Source organism: Fringilla coelebs (genome assembly GCF_963513975.1).
Source record: "Fringilla coelebs genome assembly, chromosome: 18".
Lineage (NCBI taxonomy): Eukaryota > Metazoa > Chordata > Aves > Passeriformes > Fringillidae > Fringilla > Fringilla coelebs.
This window is the reverse complement of record NC_140044.1, coordinates 8,405,093-8,426,846: the sequence shown is the minus strand read 5'-3', so window position 1 is coordinate 8,426,846 and position 21,754 is coordinate 8,405,093. Positions and strand designations below refer to the sequence as shown.

At 43.0% G+C, this 21,754-nt stretch overlaps 1 protein-coding gene across 1 annotated transcript in view; it reads left to right on the top strand.

Annotated features, from left to right (window-relative positions):
* EYA2 (EYA transcriptional coactivator and phosphatase 2) overlaps nt 1-21,754 on the top strand; it is an 86,984-nt gene that overhangs the window by 42,057 nt on the left and 23,173 nt on the right. The window contains exons 5-9 of the mRNA XM_084217842.1: nt 2,660-2,776; nt 15,722-15,789; nt 17,720-17,897; nt 19,542-19,669; nt 20,144-20,227. Coding sequence (XP_084073968.1) covers nt 2,660-2,776; nt 15,722-15,789; nt 17,720-17,897; nt 19,542-19,669; nt 20,144-20,227 — 575 coding nt within the window. The remainder of the gene's footprint in view (nt 1-2,659; nt 2,777-15,721; nt 15,790-17,719; nt 17,898-19,541; nt 19,670-20,143; nt 20,228-21,754) is intronic.

Sequence of the window (21,754 nt, the reverse complement as noted above, 5' to 3'; positions counted from 1 at the left end):
GGTTTGTGTTCACATGGGCACTTACTGGCTCTATGTGCAGTCAGCATTTCTTTGTTCCCTGCCTTTCTGCACAGCCTTGCCAACAGCTGTGGGGAGACAGTGCTGGGCAGGAGCAGCTGGGGGATTCGCTCAGGGAGCTAATTAAACCAGCACTCCTGACAGAGGAATGCCTGCTAAACCAAGCCTGAAGTGCCTCAAGCTCTGCATGGGGACACTGAGCTCTTGAGGAAGCCAGAAGTTCTTTCCACTCCTAAAGACCAAAGAGATGTTGCTCTTGTTTAGGTGCAGCTCTCTAACAGAAAACTTTGGGGCTCCCATGAGAGCTGAGTCTTGCACCATTAAAATGGCTTCATAGTTTTGTTTCCACTCCTGTTTTCTCTTGTGCTCCTTAACACCTTTGTTTACTTGGCAAATACAGGATCTCTTCCCGACAAGACAAAGCTTTTACTGAAGGGAAATTTAGTGCAGCACTCTGGAAGGCTGGGCAAGTGTCCTTGGCAGAGCCAAAGCTCTACCAGGATGATGAGAGGAATGTTTAGAGACCCTTTCCTGGAGCTTTTTGTGTGTTTGCATCAGCTGGCTGACTTCCAAGGAAAACTCTGAACAGTTGTCCTGTCAGAGCAGGTGAAAGCAGAGCCATTTGCTACTGCCCAGAGGCTTTAGGGCATACATGTGTCAGGCCCATATGCTGCTTATAAATCCTGTGGGTGACCTCTTAGCATCCTTGAGCAGTGATTTCCCTCCCCCAGCCTGTACATTCTCTCTAAGATACTCAGCACAGCATATGAGAAACTCCACCTGGCTGACAATCAAGAACAATGAAGCAGTATTGTTTTTAGGCACAAAAAAATAAAACTCAGCCAGTTCCTAGACAAAACAGAATATTGTGTGGAAATTAATTTGGTGCTAAGGTATTTTACTGTCTGACAACAATTTTTAGGCTTCCAAAGAGGCCCATTTGCTGAAGATTAATTCTGACTGGGGTGGGCAGGTTGAGTGCTGGCCTGTGGAGTGCTGATGGAATAGAAAAGCAGGGGATGTTGGGAAGAGGGGCTTCTCTGCACACTCTTCCCCAGCAGTGATGAAGCCCCACACTTGCGCCAGAATTTGTCCCTTCACTGTCCAAATAAGCTTCCTGCCTTTCACAGTCATCTTGTGATGAGCTTGTGCTCAAACTGCACCGCAGTTCTTCTCACCTAAAGCTGTAATAAGTGACTTTTGTTAGAGAAAACATTATCTGGGAGAGCTTACTCCAAACCTGAGCAAGCACATACTTGCTGCTTCCAGTTAAGCTAGAAATGAACATGTTTGGGGTAAGGCACCTGAACTCAACTTGTCTGCAAGTGCTAAAAGATGACAGCAGCATGGAAAGTGTGTAAATCCAATGCCCAAACATCAGCAGGGTCTTTTTTTAATCCCAGCACCCAGGGAGTGTCCATTGGCCATCTTTTGTTGTGCAGATGGGATGCAAAGAAGGGTAGGATCACACACAAAGGGTTCATAATATGTTGCACCTTTGAGCTGTTTATTTTAATAATACAGCTGTACAATCTCAGCAGCATTTTAGAATAAAATATCAACTCCTTTCATTACCAGCAAGGGTTTCATCTTGCAATGTTTAATTCAACTATTGCTGTTCCCCCTGTAAATTGTCAGTTTAATTGCCTGGTTTTAAAATGAAAAGATTTTTGTGGCTTCAGGGCTTACCTATTGTTCCTGAACTGTATGTTATATCCAACTGAGTAGATGATAACCCTCCTGTAGGACTCGCCAATAAATGTTTTGATACCAAAGCTGAAAATACAATGAGAGTAAAAAATAATTCTTTTGAGAACAGAAATCTTGAGGTTATTTTGCTGAAGGTCCTGTTCCATTGTTAATCGTTGCTCGCATCTGATAACTTCAGGAACTTTGTGTCAGTTTCTTCAGTTCTATAACAAGAGTTTCTTCAATTCTATAACAAAACTCTGTCTTCAGAAATTGCTTTTGAGAGCAGTATTATTCATGGTTGTTTACCCATCTTAGCAAAACTGCTTTTGGTTGTAGATACACGATGTAGCTGACTCAAATAAATTAATAAATCTCAAATAAATTTGGGATTGATTTGTTTGGCTGTTAGGAGACCTGTTTGGGTAATGCAAATAATTAAACATGCACACACATATCTGCCTATCTGTCTATCTATGTGTTTATATTATATTATATTATATTATATTATATTATATTATATTATATTATATTATATTATATTATATATTTCATTATATAGTATAACTGATATATATCACATATACATATTAGATAGATATATCTAACATATAGGTATAGATAGATCTATAACATGTATACATATAACATATATATATATATATCTCACATATACATATTAGATAGATAGATAGAGAGATAGATGTGTCTCCAATATGTATATGTGTGTGAAAGAAAGTGTAAAAAAAGAGAGCTTATTAGGTTAAAATCCAGCTGCAAAATCGTGAATGTACCTCATAGTAGATGCTGAAGACATCTGTGTTGGATGTGGCACCAAAAAAAAGAAAAGAAAAAAGAAAAAGGAGGCCTTTTGGGGTTTGGGGGTTTTGGTTGGGGTTTTCTGTCCATCTCTGCATGCCAAGCACTCATGTTTTGCTCTTGGCTCCCCAAGGCATTAAGACAGAGGACAGCCTGAGCCACTCTCCGGGGCAGAGCGGCTTCCTCAGCTACGGCTCCGGCTTCAGCGCGCCCGCGGCGGGGCAGGCGCCCTACACCTACCAGATGCATGGTGAGTGATCAGGGCCACTTGGGCACTCACAGGGGCACCTGGCGCACTCAAAGGGTCACCTGGGCACTCACAGGGGCACCTGGGGCACTCACAGGGCAACCTGGGGCACTCACAGGGCAACCTGGGGCACTCACAGGGCCACCTGGGGCACTCACAGCATCACCTGGGCACTCACAGGGGCCACCTGGGCACTCACAGGGTCACCTGGTGCAAGAGCCATAATGAGGGATGTGGGACTCCAGGGGCTCTCCAAAATGCAGTTTATTGTACCCAGGATTTCCCAGCAGTCCAGGGTGGTGGGTGGCAGAGCTGTGCCCACAGCTGTCAGCTCCAGCTGCAGGCTGGCCTGGAGACCCTTTGGTTTTGTTACAGTGCATTGTAGACTTTTCTTTGCTGAGCATCTCAATACAGCAGAACCAGTCTATATCTCAACTATTACCTATAGCCTATCATAACTCCTATAATTACCAATTCATGTTACTGTTCTCCAGTCACTAAAGTCAGTACATTACAGTTTAAGCTAGAAGTTGTTTTTCAGTTTTCTTGCAGTGGAGAATTTAAGACCTTTTTTCTACTTGCAACATTTGCTGACTTGTTTGCCTGTGCTCTCTTTCTGCTTGGTAAAAACATCTTCTTGTTTGAGGTGGGTTTGTCCTTTGCTCTAAGCCAAAAAATCCACTTCTAACTAACACACCCTTTGCCTCCTTGGTTATCCAGTGAGACTGGCTCAGCAATTCTTCTATATCAAAACTTGCTTCCATTTCTATTCCTTCATCAGACTCTTCATTTAAAAATATTTCTGCTAAGCACACATATCTGTGAGACTTTGTTGTCAAGCTTTCATCCTTCCCAACGACCTGGGGCACTCACAGGTTCACCTGGGGCACTCACAGCCCCGTGCTGGACCCATTCTCCTCCTGCAAGTGCTGTGGAAATCTTGTAGGTGCAGGCAGTCAGCAAAGGGAAGGAGGTGAAGTCTCTGCTTGATCTGTTTTGCTCATCAAGGCATTGATTTCTGGCTGAGGGCTTGGATTTAACAGTGTTATGTCCTAGCAGAATTTCACCTATGATCAATATAAGCTTTGTCTTCTTGCAGAAACTGTGTTTTCTTTTTCTTAATTAGTTCTATGACTGCATACCTGGGATTGTTGTGTTGGTGTGAGTTCCTGCATTCTGATGGAAGCAAAACAAAGGTGGTTTTACACTTCATGCAAACAGTCCTGTCAGTATTATGCTTCTTTCTGCCCTATGCTGACCTGAACAAACTGCTTTGTGCTTAAACTGCTGCATATTCTCCCTACTAGTATTTCTTTAATTGCCTGATACTTCAATACAAAGAAAAATGAAAGTGATTCTGCTTGAAGAGAGACAAATGCACACGAGGATAAAGCTCTGCATTGGCTTTGTCCATCCCTCTGAGATTTTCCAAGGGTTGGAAAACCAAAGAGGAATTGCATGGCATTCCCAAACTCTTATAGAAGGTGTTGAAGGGGAGAGAGATCACTTTGCTTTTTGATATTGTTGAGGGTTTTGTACAAAAGGCCCTTTTGTGACATTATACCTAGCTGTTCCCATTGCAGAACTGTCTTTTAATTCTTCTCAATCCTGAAAGTGAAAGGTGACCATACACATCCACTTTTATTTTAAGTCTGAGAGCAACTAAAATCCTAAACAGTTATGAAAACAGAGAAAACAGGGTAAAATCCATTTTATCCCAGATATTTTCTAAGAAAGCTGAAGACTTAAGAGTTGACTTTTGGCTGAGACTTCACCTGTTAGTTTTGTTAGAGCACGTTATCTCTGTCACTAAGGTGGTTTTGGGGGCTTGAATACCTCATAGTACACACTGAAGGCACCTGTGTTGGACATGGCACCAAAAACAAAAAAAGAAAAAGAAAAAGGAGGCCTGTGGATTTGGGGGTTTTGGTCACCTGGACTTCTGCCTGCTTCTTCCTACTTCTGGTCCTACTTCTACATGTGTTCTCTTGAGAAGACAAACTCTTGACTTTATTAGGAGTGAGGTTTTTAAGGTGTCCCCATTGTCAAGAGGTTTAGACAAGCAAATTTTGTGCATCAGCACTTGGAAATGTACACCTGCAAGCAGCAGTGACACAGCCAGGAGTTGTACCAACACAGGTAGAGAGAGGAGAGCTGTGTGTGAGAGCATGAATGTGCCCATTAGGTAAAAATCACTTCTCTTCACATATTTATTCCAGGAGGATCATTTCAGCCAGCTCAGTAAGCCTTTAACACAAAAGAAAAGAGTTTCTGCAAGTGGCAGGTGCTTTCTCCAAGGCGCAGGGAGCAGGAGTAAATGCGTCTTCCTGCAAACAAATATTTCCACCCTTCCTCTGCTGGCTTGTGAGAGGAGCAGTCTGAAGCTCCCTGGCTGTATGGTTTATTTACCTTGCTGGGTGCTAGTGAAAGGTTTCAGTGAGGAGCCAGGAGCCTTCCTGTGCTGAGTGCTGCTGAGGAATGTGTGCTCAGGGCTTTCCCACGCTGCTGCACTTGGGGGTGGGGAGGTGATCCCTGCCTGTGCCACCCAGCTCCAGGGCCACTGGGGCTTTGCTGGTGATGGGCTAAACCAGCTAAAAGGACACACTTTTATCAATATGTTTTCAGTAAAAAGTTCAGGGGGGCTTTAACAGTCAAGTTTCTAACTCCCAGCTCAAGAACAAAATATTTTTTGCATCATGGGGGAAGACAGATTGTGAAGAGGGTGATGGTCAGGGGTTCAGCAAGAAAAGGTTCCTCCAGCTGCTGCTCAGTTTTCTGTTACCAAGTGCAAGGAAAGAAAATGACTTTTTAAGCTATTCTCTGCAAGTATTGTAAAGAGTTAATGGCTCAGGTACAGAAGTGAAATAGGTTGGTGTTGTTTGCTGCTCAGCCCTTGGGATTCCTCCTCCCTGTCCCCTCAGACAGGAGTTACAGCAGCAAATCAGTGCCCCTGGTAGGTGTTACACCACTCACCAAGGCACAGACAACCTCTGCAGTGACAGACTTTCATCTCACAGGCTCTAGGACCGATGCTGTCCTTGGTTGGTGCTGGTCTGTTCCCTCTGGTGTGTGTTTGGCAGCAGCCTGGCAGGCTGGATCCCTGTGAGCTGTAATTGGTAGCTCTGAAGCCAGATTCTGCTCCCTGTTCAGGTCTGTTTGTTTGCAGTACAAACACAGGTGATGCAGCTGTAAAGGGGCAGCATTCAGCTTTTCATCCTGAGCTCCAGCTGTCAGCTGTGTCCTGGTCCTGGAGCGAGATCAGGATCCACCAGAGAGCAAAAATGAAGATAAAACATCCTTTTGGTCAGTAAGTAGTAAAGAAAAAGAGCTATTTTACAGCCAGCCAGAAAGGGAAATCTATTTTCATGCTTCCCTAGCATGAAACTGAATTGATTGTGGAAGAGTTTGTTAGCCAAATGTCTAATGCAATGTGTCCCACATATATACAAATATAGATGAGATTAGCAAGTTCCATAGCTCATAAAAGTGACACAAAACCATATTGCAAAGGTTGTGGATGGAACTAAAGATTTTAATTGCCAAGTAACAGTGGATATCATCAGGCTTCAAGTAACATTCAGACTGAAATCTGGTATTCATATATTTGCTCTAAAGGAGTGACTTTTTTCCTCTCTTATTTTCCTTTTTAACCTGTGCTGTGTACAGAGTTGTTCCATGTCATTATTACATTTAGATAATTATTTGTTTCGTAATGGAGAGATCTGAAATATGCATGTGGCCAGTCTGGGGATGGCACTCACTTTTAGAGGCATGAATCTGGAGAGAAGGTAACAACTTGCATTAGTTTTTGCCTTTAAAGTGGTAAATTTGTCATGCTGGGAAAGAAATGTTCTTCAAGGTCCATTTCATTTCTCAATCAATCCTTGGAAGCTTTCAGTTACAGCACCAAATCACCAAACACCCTGGGCTTGATGTTGGAAATATATTTTTGCTTTTTTTACACATTTTCCTAAGTTTACATTTCCTGACAATTTAGCCATTCAGTGATTTGCTCAGACTTCTGGTAAAATTATTATTCAGTGATAGAAATTGAACATGAGACACAAAGATTATCTTCCAGTTCTGCCCCCACAAACTTACTGTCTTAACTGGCAGCTGAAGAAACTGCTTGTTGCTGAGGGTGGGGGAGAAATCTTTGGAATATAAGGAACTTAGCATTTAGTGAGCTATGTAAAATACAAAGAGAAAATTGTGCCAGCACATTAGCTAGCCCAGAAACCCATCAGCTCTGCAGAGAGTGCAGTAACTGCCAGCTTATAGAGCATTTCCTGTGGCTGCAGGAGCATGTGCTGCCCCTTGATTGCACATTAGGCCATCTCTTCTCAGCTTGTCACTAATTCCTAGACAATGCCTTGCTCTTCAGTTATAATTGCTGAAATGACAGCTGGCATGAAACTATGGAGTTGCACAACACTTGAAACTGTGGCCAAAGACCACTGTGGATGCTGTTGTTGGGCAGGAAAAGATTTGACTGCTTTTTTGGGGTTTTTTAATATCCAAATCTATCTACCCACAAAATACTTTTTACATTACAAAGGAAAAATCAGTTATGTAACTGGGATAACTTTCCTTTGCCAAGGAATTGCAGAACAGTGTTGAGCTTGGGACAGACATAAATTTGAGACCAAAGACCTATGCAGTGAAATTCTTTGCTGCTGCTGAACATTTGTTTTCTTTGCAAAGCCCTTCTGATGAGCTGTGAAGTAGTGAATGAATAGAAATTAGCATTTGTTTTGTGCAACACTGATTTAAAATGGATTAATTATGTATATATTGCTTATGTTTGTGGAATGAATTGGTTATGAATTGTTCTCCTGGCCTGAGAGCAAGTAAAATCTGAATAATTAATCAATTCAAATGTTTTCTTATGCCGAAAACATTTTGACCCTTGCTGATATCTGGATAATCTAGACAATTTTTTTTCCAAGAGATGCCAGAATTTCTTGCAATTATGTGCCAATTTGTGTGTTAAAAATTCAATACGAGGTCATAAATACCAATTTGGTGTGAACAGTTACCTCTGCTTGCATGAGTTTTGCAAAGGAAGTCCATGTTTAGTTTTAAACTTGATTCTTGAAGTACTTGGTGATGAAAAGAGTGATGAAATTTCAATCTACACCTGAGAAATGTGGATCACACTTTGGCATCCAGATCATGAATCCATGTGAAGTCCCAAAAATAAAGGAAAGGGAGAGCGTGTTCTCAGCAGTCTGTCACTCAGATGCCTGAGATTGATAAAATTAAAACCTCAGTAGAAAAGGAGCAGCCTCTTTCCAAAGCTTCTGCCTGGCAGCTGGTTTGCATTAATTGCAGTCCCAGAGCGTGGCAGTGAAGTTGTGCTGCACTCCGTGGTGGGTTCAGCAGGGAGAGGCCTCTCTTCAGGAGGGGTCAGACCTCACTTTCTGCAGTGTAAATACAAGGTTCCTCACAATAACAGCACAGCCTCCCTTTCAAAGATTTTTAAACACCAGGGGCTGACTGTGCTCCATTTACTTTGTTTTAAAAGGAGCTGATTTCTAGGAGCAGGAAAGTCTGTGGGAGAGGCAAAGGTGATGACAGTGATGCACTGGAGGCTGCAAGGATCTGTGCTACTGCTGCCCAAGGGGAAAGCTCTGCTCCACCTCTTGCCATTTAATGGAAATTAAATATTAACTGGTACAGTCAGAGCAGCAATCTTCTCTGAGGCAGAGCTTTTATTTTGGGGGTGTCTTGTGTCTCCTTGAGAGTTTTGTGTGACTTTGTCGTCAGGCTTGCAGAGGTGGCACTGGGGAGGTGGGAGCAGCTGTGGCAGTCAGGAGTCAGAGAGAAGCAGTAAGGTAGGGGCAGTGGTAAAGGGACTGGATAAGGAAAATACAGAGAAAAGTTTGTGTTGAGAAAGGGGGAATCTACAGAGAAGAAAGAACTGACATTTCCCTAACATGCTGCTTGACTGTCTTGGGAGCATTGGTGGAAGTCAGATAGAAATCTCAAAACGTGGATTCATGAACAAAATCAGCACAGAAAACAGTCACAGAGATGTTTGGATGACACAGAGACTTCTCTGTGGATTTTACTTTCATTGCTTCTGTAGGATATAAAAAAAAATCCAAAAACACAGAATGGTAACAGCTTGGGAAATCATGAACTTGGCCTTGATTATTCAGTTTACAGTGCAACTGGCAAAGAATATGCTAAAATATTATGGAAGCTTCACTGAATAATTGATTCAGTATACCTAATGATTTTGAAAATGTCTTGAAGGCAATGGAAGAACTAGTGTAAAATTACATATAAAAATCTGTATCAAGAAACATCATACCTGCATAGTCAAGCATTTGAAAGTTAGGGAACATCAGATCCATGATGCTGTGCAGTACTGGTGCTGCTTTTGTTGTATCTCATCTCCAAGCACTGTGTGAGGTCATGCTGTGGTGGAAAAACCAGAATTCAGTCACTGGATGAGACTGGGATGATGTTTGTGGGCCAGTTCAGCCTGACCCTGCTTGAGTCAGCACAGGCTGTGCAGCTCAGGGGTTTCTGAACTGCTCTGGCAGTGGATCACACTCTTGCATGGGCCTTTTTATTTGTAGTTTGGATGCCCCTTCTGTTTGTGTTGGCAGGGTTTGAACTCTGACATTTCTGCACTGTGGCCTCTAGAACCTGAGAATACCTGCAGTGTCTGAAGAGGAGCCCACTGAGTTTTCACAGATAAAAAGAGGAGGATGAAAATTTGACTTTAAAAGTCTGTAACTGGCAGATTTACTGATGCTGACAAGTCATTACCAGGACAAGGATCACTCTACTGTTGTCAAGTTTCTCACATTTTTCTCTGTTGTGGCTTTTCTCCTGGAGCCCCTGCAGAACTGGGGCTGGAAAAGCCTCAACACCAATGCCTGGATCTGGAGTACTCAGTTGAGACTTAGAGGGATCCTAAGTAAGGGGTCAGAGAGTGGAGGTGTGCTGACCCCTCCCTCTTTTCCACTGATATGTGGAGATTTACTTTGCTCAAGAGGAAGAGAATTGCTAAATAACAGCTGTGCTGAGAGGGCAAGTTTTTATCCCCAGTGGCATGACAGTAGATGTGACAGTGCTACTTAGATTTAAATGCTGACTTGGGAACTGGAGGTTCATGGCCACTAACTAGCATAGGAGGAGGCAAATCCAGATTTCCTTTATCAGGTGTTGTTATCCATCAGTGAAGGATTGGGTCCAGGATGAAACTGTAGCTGGAAGAGTCTTTATTCTTTGGTGTCCATGGAGTCACCCAAATAAAGTCAGTTTTGCTGGTTGGTTTTTTTCAACAAGAAAGAGTCTACATCCTTGCTGTGAGTATATTCCTTTTTTGGCCCAAAACATTTCCTTGTGATTTGTTTTTGAAGACAGTCCAGTGTGATTTCCTTCTATAGCTGTAGCATTGTTAGCAATGGTTAAAAACACTTTCTCAGAATACAGTAAAATCTTAACTGCTTTCCCATGGTTCAAATCCTGAGAGTCACTGTAAACCATCCCAGCACTTTCAACACCAGTGTTGATCTGGATTGAGCTATACAAATGACCAAGCTCATAAGGATGGTAAAAGCCAGGCTCTTAAAGCTGCTTTGGTCATCACTTATTAAAGCTCTTTGAGGCTCTGTGGGTTGAGTACTCCCAGGAGCAAGGGAAGAGCTTTGACTCAGAAAAGCTGAACTGTGAAATGTGCTTTATATCACCATGCAGAGTGCCCTCAGACACCTGGTCAGGCTGACAGGACTGCATGGGATTGTGGTGGGAGACAAATGGACTTATTTAGAAGGGGTTTTGTATCTGAGAGTATCATCTGCAGGAGGTGTTCAAATGCTTTTGGGAGCAATGTCCTTTACCAGACACTGCTGATGTCAAGTGGTGTAACACTGTAGAATAATACTTTTCATCTATGTTAATGCAGTCTGCTCTTCCCTGCACTGTCTGAGCTCTTCCAGACAGAAATACAAAACTTTTTAGGGAAGGGTTCATTACACCTAATGGCAAACAGTTGAGCAATCTGCTGCAAAGTACATATGGGTTGAGTTTTTCTTCTCCTTTAACAGGTTGGATAGTCTTGAAATGCCTCCACAGCTGACAACCATGCAAGGTTTTATGAGTCCTCTTGCCCAGTAAATGCAGGCAGATGTTGTAGGATTTGGGACCTTACAAGGCACTAGAGTATAGCTGGTGGGAGGTAATTTTGATGAGTGCTTAACCTCTCACTAAAAGTGTAGCAGCTTGGAGAAGGCAGTATTTACTGCAGGAAACATGAGCTTGTCAGAGAGCTAAAGCACTGCAGAGAACTCTCTGAATGACCATGGAAATCTTCAGGCAGATGTTGTTTGTAGCACAGGGTGCAGCACAGTGTGCAGGGAGGAGGACTGGGGCTGTGCCTTCATCACCCAGAGCCAGCAGAGCTTCCTGCAGGAGAGCAGCCTGGTGATGTCAGAGTGCACAGGCCATTGTGTGCAGGCTTGTAAAACACCATGCAGTTCAGCTGACCCCTGCAGGCATTTATTTTATTAGTCCTAAATGGTCCTAAATCCTTTGAGAGAACTCTCTGTGGAACCATTGTGTGTTTCATCTAAGAGTTAGAGGAAATACTTAGGGCTGAGCTTCCTCATTCTGTTTTTTTGGGAGTTAAACCATGACACAAACATACTCAGAAATGCCCATGGCAGCCACCCTCAGTGTTGCATCTTTTCCCTGTTCCTGGGCTCACAGTTGGCTGCCCAGAGCTGTGATAAACACTGAAACTGTCCAGCTGTGTTGAACCTGGCCATCTCCCCCTCTGACTGTTGGGTATTTCATTGAATGTTGGAAGTGCAAACCATCTGTTCTTCTAAATAGAGCAGTTTCTTGTCTTTGAGCAGTACCTGAGGCTTGGAGAGCACCTCCCTGTTGGCAGGGCCCCTCTGACCTGTGAAGTACAAGGACACAAACCTGATTTTCAAAGCTTGCTGTGGTTTTGATCTGAGCTACACCACGGGCCCATCCTATCTTCATAATCACCACTCCCTAAGACCAGTATTCCTGTGCCATTCTGTGCATTCATGAGCTGAAAAAAATATTTATTTTTTTTTTCTTAGCAATGCCAGCGCTAAGTGCTGAATACACTGAAAATAACCATAAATATTCCTTTCTTCTCTTTACTTATTCATACCTGGCAAGGAGGGGAAGAAATGCAGCCTATTCTGCAGTGACTGAAAGACAGATGTAGAGGGTGAGAAGCTGGTATGAAAGTTTTTGCTGGCCAGATCACGCACCATTGCAATGATCATTGACCATGGCATAGGATTTTTGGGAATGCTCAAATTAAAACGTGAACGAGGGGAAAAGAGCAAATGAAATCCATCTGTGGGAGAGCAGGAATAGAACATTAATCAGCTCACAAAGAGTTTTTCTGTACATGTTGCCCTTGGACACTCACATAGAGGAGGGCCACATCTACTTATCAAGGGAAAATCGTGGCACTGGCTCTGCCTGGCATGTGGACTCCTTTCATGCAGTGTCTGTCCATGGGAGTGTGTTTGTGATAGAAATACTTCACAGGAACACTTACAGTGCCACACATCTGAAGAGCTGCTCTACTTCAGAGTTCAGATTGTTTTATTATGAGCTAAATGTTCTTTAAGCTACCTGTGAATGAGGGCATTGTGACATTTAGCAACTGGCTTGATTGAACCCAGATGTGAGCCATATTCCATATGGAGAAGATCCAAAGGGGGAGATGCTAGGCTTGTTTCTGATTTGCAGGGAGTTTGGATGCAATTACTTGGCATTGAGCTACCAAGATAGATGGAAACAAATCGCTTGCTCCCACCTCCCAGCTCTGCAGCATTGCAAATGTAAAGCCAGTTTGAGAGTGTGTGTTGTCTTCAGAGGTCCATGGAAAAAAGCCAATATATGTGAAAGCAAAAGTCCTGCAGAAATAGGCAGAAATGAGAGGGGGCCAGGCATTCATGTACATTCCTTACCAAGGGGCTTCCTAGAAGTGCCCCCTTCCACATAGCACCACTTTCAAACTTCATTCCAGTCTTCCTCTGAATATTACAAGAAGTGTTATTACTTGGGAAAGTGTTTGAGGGGGTAAAATGGTTACATGGGAAATAGGGCTAATTTGCAATATCTGTTGATAATTTTCCAGTTTCTTGAGTGTAAAATTTAGTGATGCAAAGCTGAAATTGCAGCTGGCAGAATTCATTTTGTTGTGGAAGTGTTTATTTCCTACCAACAACTTACTGAGGAAAAGCAAACATTTGGGGCTGGTTCTGGTATGTGTTCTGAACTGCTGAACTCTACAAGGCTGCTCACAGAAATTGTGACCTGCAGGCCTCATTCTCTGTTGATGGAGGGAGAGGGTTTATCTCTGTCTCAATTGCCTGTGGCACTTGTTTGTTTTCCTGCTGTTTGAGCTGAGGGTGCATCATTGAAAACGTGGTCTCTGCAGTCTGCCCTGTGAAGTGGAACAGGGTCTGAGCTACAACAGTTCCCAAGACAAATATTGCTGAACCTGAATCTTTAAGAACTTTCTTTTCCATGCAGATAATTGATTTTTTTTTCTCCCAGCTTTTCATCCTTGTTCAGCTGGGAAGAAATTCCAAGTGTTTACTAACTTTGGTTGTCCCCAGTGTCCTTATCTGTAATTATTCTGCTGTAACACTGAGCTGCCAAGACATCCTGAGCTTAGCAGCTCTCAAGGTGTGCTGTGGGGAGGGTGTTCAAATCTCTGAATGCACTGCTGGAAGGCAAGGAAAAGGCTTGTGTTTGATCTTAGTTAGACAGACAGTGCTGAGGTGAGTCCTCCTTGGCCAGGATACAATGATGGGAGCCAGAGGAAGAGAAGAACCTGAGCTGACAGGTTGCACTTCAGTTTATAGGGAATAGCAGTCTTCAACACTTTCACAAAAATTTAAATATGTGGGCAAAAAAATCTGTTGTTCCTTTGGAAAATCCCCTGGGCAGAGGGAGCCAGCCTGCACTGGCCTCTAGGGACACCTGAGGTTGGGTAGCTCAGCCAAAGTGGCAAAAATATAATTTACAAAACCCCAGTGTAAAATCCACCCCACTGGGTCCAGTCACAGTGCACTGTGGGGAGCTGTGGAGTCACTCCCCATCCTCTCATCCCCCATCCCTGCCCTCTTCTCCCTGCTCACTTACCTGTGACACACTCACTCCTCACAGCTGGTACAAAGTGCTGAGTAAATTCTGAGTAAGTTTAATCCAGCTGTGTGAATCCCTCCTTTCCTCCTCTCTCTGACTGTTTGGAAACCAGGAAGCTGCAGTGTCATGTGCAGGTAGCACAGCAATAAACATGTTCTCATCACAATTTACACATAAAGCGTGAGTCCCTCGAGGTAACTCATCCCCCTCCTGACAGCTTTAATAAAGGATGATGGATTGTTTCTAAATGACAGTTTAGGAAAATCAAAAATTCCCCCCTGTATTGTTTCAAGCTCTGGTGTACAAGAGCTGTTTTGTCTTCTGTGGAAGCTGTTTTTGCCTGTAAGCACTGGGGCTCTATTTCTCTCCTTCAGAGTGGTGAGAAATGCTGCCACCACAGGAGCACATTCCTACTGCTGCATGCCTGGGACCTGTGGCAAACCTGTCATGGCTGGGAAGTGGGGAAATGCCAGGAGCTGGATGTGCTGCTGTCTTTGGGAGGCTGCTCTGGGCAGTCTCCCCATGTGGGTTGTTGGAAGGGACTGGACACTGATCCACCCAGAGCTGCCTGCAGGGCAGGAATGCCAGGAGAAGGCATCCCCAAGGCCACCTGCACTGCTCAGCCCTGGGGACACCCAGCCCTCCAGGTACCTGGCAGGCACCTGCACTCTGCTTTCTTCCTCTCTGCTATTTTCTTTCTAAAGACCACACGTGGCAACAAATTAGTTCAGGAGGGCAGAGTCCTCTCTCTCTCCTTTCTTTTTGGGTGGGGATTTATTTCTCAGTGCATGTGCTTTGTGGCAGAGGGGAGTTTGTTCAGCTGTCCATTCCCCAGCTCATCTGGTGTCCTAAAATAAAAGCAAGCAAGTGGAAGCTCAGAGGATGGTTGCCACATGAAGACGTGCAGAGTGTCACATGGTTAAAACAGCACTGCTCAAAGGCATTCCCATGGTGAGGAGCCAGATGAGAGAAAAAGCCAAAGGTCTGGTTAGGGCTTGGTCTGATGGCACATGGAGGTGGCAGAACAAAGCCAAGGTGAGCCCAGTGCAGCCAGGCAGCACCAAAATCACACCTCAGACACACCATGTGAAATGAAAAATGCTGAAATCAAAACCAGCGTAGAGTGAGCTAAATCAAGGCTAGGACTTGAGAGGGGAGGAGAGCTGATGGCTGATGGGAGGCAAAGACAGATCATTCCTGTAGATCTTACCTGGACATTGACTTCTGCAAACAAAATCTGTGTGGTGGTGCTTCCTCCAGCTGAGGGAGCCTGGCTGGACATCAGCTGCTCTGCTTGGGACAGATCCATGTCCATCCTTTCTCTTCCTGATATCCCAGGATGAAGAAACATCTTTGTTGTCCCAGAAATCTCAGCAATATTGTTCTCACATTGGGAATAGCAACACCAGGGAACAGGTGCATGACACAGCACACATGGGAGGATGTCTGTGTAATCTGAGGGGTTTTCCTACAGGAGGAGAAGATAAAAAGTACTATTCCATTACTTCTTGTAAAAAGAATTAACTGAATTTTGAATCTGGGCTGAATCCTTGTGTTCCTGCTGCGTTTCCCAGACTGATAATCAATGTTTTAATGCATGTAATGAATGCCTTTCAGTCAGTAAACCCCAGCAACAGCCCAGAGTTTTTACAGCCTCAGATTTGTGCCATACTTTTTTGTAGTGAGCTGGTACTTTACTTCCTGTTGGAAATTACTTGGATTAACATACCCTGTTACTTTGATTGCTGGTGCATCTTATGACTGTGATCCTCTTTCCCTCAGGCACAACAGGGATTTACCAGGGAGCCAATGGCCTGACCAATTCTGCAGGATTCAGTGCTGTGCATCAGGTATGGTTCAGCACTTACTGCTGGCAACCTTGTCACTTATTTTTAACCCCTTGGAAGATTTATAGATCAGAGAGATTATTTTAGTGTTCACATGTATTTAAGGAAGGTATTGCTTTGTGTTTTGCTGAGTGCCATTCTGCTCTGCTCCTTGTGCCTGTCCCTTTGCTGGACCTGAGGGTATCCTGGTGGATGTTGTGTCTCAGTGCACACACAGAGCCCAGTCCTGGCAGGAGCAGGGTGCCCTGGCAGGCTCTGACTTGCTGCTGTAGCAGTGCCAGGAGTTTCCTCATTCTTCTGCCATCTCACAACTTCCAGCCATGCGGTGCATCCTCTCCAGAGGGGATGGCTCCTGGAGTCCTGTCATCTCTGTGCTGGCTCTGTGCAGGGAGTGTGAACACTCTGAGAGAGGCCTTGGCAGCCCCTGGTGGATGTGGAGCCATCTGGGATGTCTGTGCACGTCCCTATTTGAGAACACACCTGTCTGTGGGCTCCGTGCCTCAGATACCTTGGTAAATGTGGGTGTGTAAATAAAACACAAGACAGATGTTTTCCAGTAGCAAAAGGCTCTTCTTGTTTGGAGCAAACAAATGAGTACACTGTCCCAGAAAATGTGTTTTGCTTGGCCAGTAATTTCAGTTCCTTGTTTGTAGGGTGATTGTTGACTTGTATTTTTAATGGCAACAGTGGGCAATTTCTTTGTTGCTTCAGTTTGGCCTTAAAACATCAGCATTACTGACAGAAGGGCATTTGATTGAAGTATGGAGGTTGCCTAAACAGAGGGAAAAGCTGGGCTTTTTTCATTATTTTGTAATCTTCTGCAGGAGAAAACAATGAAATTATCTCATTTCTTTTTCAGTCTAATTGTTCTTATGACAATTTGAGTCTTTGTTCTTGAGAGCTCCCTGGTGACTGAAAGTTAATGAAATAGCTGTCACAGACAAAGATGTAAGCTGTTAAGGAGGAAAGTGCTTTTAGTCTTTCTAAAGACTATTTATTATTTAATTTTATTTAATACCAGAGGCTAATTATAATTTCTGAGGAAATAAAAGCCTTCTGCTCAAAGACAATGCCCAGAGCATGAACACAGTTCTCAGTCTGGAAAAGCAAATGGACAAGGACAGAAGTTGCAATTAAAACAAAAAGAAACAAATGAAACCTTTTATGCTTTGATTGTTCAGAGATGCATTTTATAATGTTTTCTAGTGTCCTGCTTTTCACAGTACTCCCACCAAACATCCAAGGATAATGCTATGGGGTTTCTCTGGGTGCCTTAAAATCAAGGCAAAGAGTTTTGTGATACCTCAGCTCCCCAGGGTCACTTGCACCTCATATTTTTTGTTCATTTTCTGTAGGTAGGCAAGATCACTCAGGCATTTATTTATTGCTGAGATAGTTGGGCAGACTGTCGTGAGCATTGCTGCAAAAAATTGCTGTTTTCTTTTCATTTTTTTAGCCTAACAACTGATCAGAAGATGTTGCTGATCATGGGAAAATGCAGCCTGTTTTGCTCCTTCCCTCACCCAGTTATTCATTCTGTTCTTGCAATTTCTGAGGTGTTTTGTTGTTTGCAAAGATTATATGTTCCATCATGGCCCTATTCAGAAAGCTGCCCCTACTTCACTCTTACATTAAATTGTTAAACTCTGTAATATAAAATGTGTCAGCACTGATAACTAAAATCCTATCCAAAAACCCAGAACTTGCCATGTTTCTGACCTCTTGTTGGTTAGTCTATCATAATAAAACAGGAGTATATTTGTGAGAAGCAGAAATGTAATTTCCTAAGTGAATGCAATGCAGTTCTTCAGTGAAATACTCCCGAGCCGTCACTTGCTGCGTGCACGAGTACCACAGCTTTTGTGATGCCTGACTTGTCTGTAAGATAAAACCAGACACATGCCAGTCAGATGTTTCTTTTTCTCCCTCCAAGGAATATTCCTCGTATCCCAGCTTCCCTCAGAGCCAGTACTCTCAGTATTACAGCTCGTCCTACAACTCCCCGTACGTGTCTGCCAACAGCATCAGCCCCTCGGCCGTCCCCACCTCCACCTACTCCCTGCAGGACTCTTCCCACAACATCACCAGCCAGAGCACAGAATCACTCTCTGGTAGGTGCCTCTCTCGTGCTCCCAGCCTGGCAGCCTCAGCCATCCAGAGATCTCAGTGCTGTCCTCTTGTTGTTGGAGTTTTTATTTAAATGCGCGTTGATGGCTCAGATTTTCTAGCACTGAACAGTTCTTACACTGGGGTTTGGGATGAGATTGGAATGTTCAAGCTCTCTAAAACCATCCTGTGCTGGTTTTGTGAGTCTGTGAGGTTTGATCTCCTCTAAGGTTGTGCAGGGAGGTGGGACAATGACAATGACATGCCAACCCCAGAGCAGCACTGAGGGCTGACATGGATGGCAATGAATTCAAAAAACAAACAGCAGTGCTCTGAAAAATTCTCAGTTTCCTCAGTGTCTGATGACATTTTAGCCCATATCTTTGTCAAGGATTATACTCACCTCTTACAACAACACTTAATATTGTGCATTCATAAACCACATCAAGAGAGAGTCCCACGCCATAAGATAGCTTCAAAATTTGTGTCCTCTCTTTGAATGCCTAATTTTCCAAGTTTCAAAGCTTAAGTAGTTCATGGAATTACTGGTGGATTATGATCCCCCAGTGTCCTGTTCAAGAGCAATCTTCAGATATCACTTCCCTGCTCGTTTTCATTGGCGTGCAATAACATTTATATATAACACCACACAATTTGTGGATGATCACAGTACACACCCACTGAAGGTCTGCTGACTTAAAAAACAAATCTGAACATCTGTGGTTGCTCTAAAAGAAAAATAAACTGGTATTGTTATTTAAAAAGAAGTGATCACAGACTGCTCTAAAAGCAGTTGGAGGATTTTCCGTTCCTTAGATCTTATCTCGGCATTTTTGAGAAAGGATAATTTCTAAAAGGCTTCCTAGGCACAATCCCAGCTTCTCTGAAGAAGAGTGTGGTTATTCTAGGAAGTTGCAGAGGCCACAACTTAGCAAGGTGTAAAGAAAAATATGTTTGAAAAGGATTTGTAATGTAAGGTGAGTGAAACCCAGACAGATCTGTGAAACTCAGGCCAATCAAAACAGATACTTTGTACATGGGAAGTTTGCTTTTTACTGTGTCTTCTCAGTTATTTCTAAAATACTGTCCTCTGAGAAATGGGGTAAGGCTCAACAGGTTAGTTCTGTATTTTTGAATAAAAGTTGATGTTGAGGTATATTTTCATATATACTTCATATATTCATGTACTTCATATTAAATATGCTACTATGCATACTCATTCACATTCATTAATTTTAAAAAAGAAAACAAAACCAAAAAGATTTGAAAAAAAATTTCAGAAGTGTAATTGGTCTTGGGTTCTGTTTCTATTGCCTTTCTAATTTCTGTCTTTGTAAAGAATGGGGGGGAGTAAAATTCCAAAAGTTTTTTTTCTTTGCAGTGAAAATTTTGATAAGGTTTTTTGAAGTGACAGGTCCTTTTTAAAATGTTACATATGCAGCTTTGGTGATTCTTGAAATTGTTTTAACAAATCTTAGGAACTAAAACTTACTTCTCTTACACTGTCAGCTGCTGGTGTGAAAAGAGTAAGATTTTCTCATGGTGTTTTCACAGCGTTTCTGTTGCTTTTCCATAAAAGGTTTTGTGCTCTAATTACAGTGACACAATGCAAAATGTAGGTTTACAATGGAATTTCTTTCTCCTAATAGGGGAATATTCAACAACACCAGCAAAAGATGTAGAGACAGACAGACATCACAGAGGGTCAGATGGCAAGGTACGAGCCCGGTCAAAAAGAAGCAACGATCCTTCCCCTACTGCTGACAGTGAGATTGAGGTAATAACTTTGATTTATATTCCTTTGGTGCATCCAGCAAGGATGTACAGTTGCCTCTGCTAGCAAATCTGAGAGACAGAACAAAATTAGTAATACAACTGGAACCTGCAGGCACGAGTAGTCAAAACAATTGCTCAATTTCTGTGTTATCAACATCTCAAACTATTCTTCATACTTACCCTTTTTTTTTTTTTTCCTTTGGGCTTTTTGTAAGTCTGATGTTTTGTTCCCCTGACTTGATAGGCAACAGGGGATTTCTGTGGTTGTCAGGAGATCAGGCTCTTGGGATGGCAGTTCCAAAATTCCTGATGTTTCATTTTGCCTGCTTTTCACAAAACATCCAGTCAGTGCTCCAAATGGCTTGAGATCTTAAAAATCTCTAGTCCAACAGGACATATTTCCTGACTGAACCTGTTCTTGCAGTTGCTTAATATGTAACTATATTTCTTTTTTCCACCCCATCTGTCATCACAGCGTGTGTTTGTGTGGGATTTGGATGAGACGATAATTATTTTTCACTCCTTACTCACGGGAACCTTTGCATCCAGATATGGGAAGGTAAAATTTAATTTTTTTAGCATTACTGCTTGTCCAGCCAAATTGCGTCGGGAACTGTGGGGGCAGCTAATGAGCCAGCTTTTCAACAGATGCTGCCTGTTTTATTCAGACATATTTGTATCAACGTGTCCTGTGGTATTTCCTCTGAACATGTGAAAATTTAATTTACCTCCCTTTCATCTTGCAAGTAGCCCCTTGTTTTTCCAAAGCTCGTGTTGTTCAGCTGCCACTTGCTGGGATGTTCTTCCAGTGTCTGTTGTCTGCAAGAGAGAGCATCCAGCAGCCAGGCTCCAGTAACTCCAGCCTGAATAAGCTAACACTTTTTTTTGGTAGACCAGTGTTTTCTTACAAATCTTAGACAATTTTTTAAGAGAGATTTTGTGTTCCTCTGTCTGGGTTGCCATGAAGAAATGGCTGTGCTTCCCACATTGCAGCCAGAGCTCACATTTCTTAGGGGGCTTCAGAAAAATGTTTAGCTGACCATATTTTAGATACCCTCTCTGAAATGTAGGCAATTCCATTTTTTTTTAGGTAACTGTGGCTGAGCAGCCTGAAGTTGGCTGCTAAGGAAAAAACACTGGTTCTGATTTAGTACCATGTGCTTCAGTTTCTTCCTAAGGCAGCTTTTTATGATAAACACCTCAGTCACTTTGAATTACAGAATGTCAAGCACTTTTAAATGGGTAGGAAAAAAGACAATATCATTACCTAATTAAAGGTGGATGACATAGTTGGCAGCTGTTTCCACACATGGCTTTGAGCACTCAGCTTCATCAGGAGACTGGAAAATAACCCAGCTTCTCTCCAGAAAGCAGAAATATGATTTGACATCATTTCATGGCTTTACCAGCTGTACTTCTTTATGATGGTTATAACAAGCTGAACGTGTAATTAGTAAGATAGATTTATTGTTCACTGTTAGATGTGCACAGTTGTAAAGGATATAAAATGGTGTTTGTGGTGTGGAAGTCTACTGCAGCCCTTGGAATGCTGCTAACACTTCTAGCAGCACCCTCTGAAAAGCAAGCACGTGTTTCCAGGCAGGGATTTACCCAGAGCCAGGTTGTACAAGGTAATTGGAGTGGTGACTTTTCCCAGAGAACAGAATGAACGAGGTGTGCACGTGTAAGCTCAGCCCTGCAAACACCAGGGAGAATTAGGCAGGGTCAGGAAACAAACTCAGGGTGTGCAGATCTGCTCTGTGGTCGAGCTCAGCCCTGGGTAGGGGCTGCTGAATTCACGTGGAGAACTCCCTCAGTGGGCTGGCTTTGTCCTGGCACAGAACCTCTGAAGCAGATGCCTTCACCTGCTGCCTCCTGCACACATTTGGAGGGTGTAGAGTTGGGCTCTGCTGTGTGGGGGCTTCTGTTGGCTGTTTCCTTTACTAATTTAGAGAATGATCCAAACAGGATTATTTTTTGGAAGAATCAATCACCTTTTCTGTTGAGTTATGATGGGTTCCTTGAGAAACTTCTCTAGAAGGACTTTTTTCTTTTGTTCTTCATTTGTTTCATCAGTATTAAATTC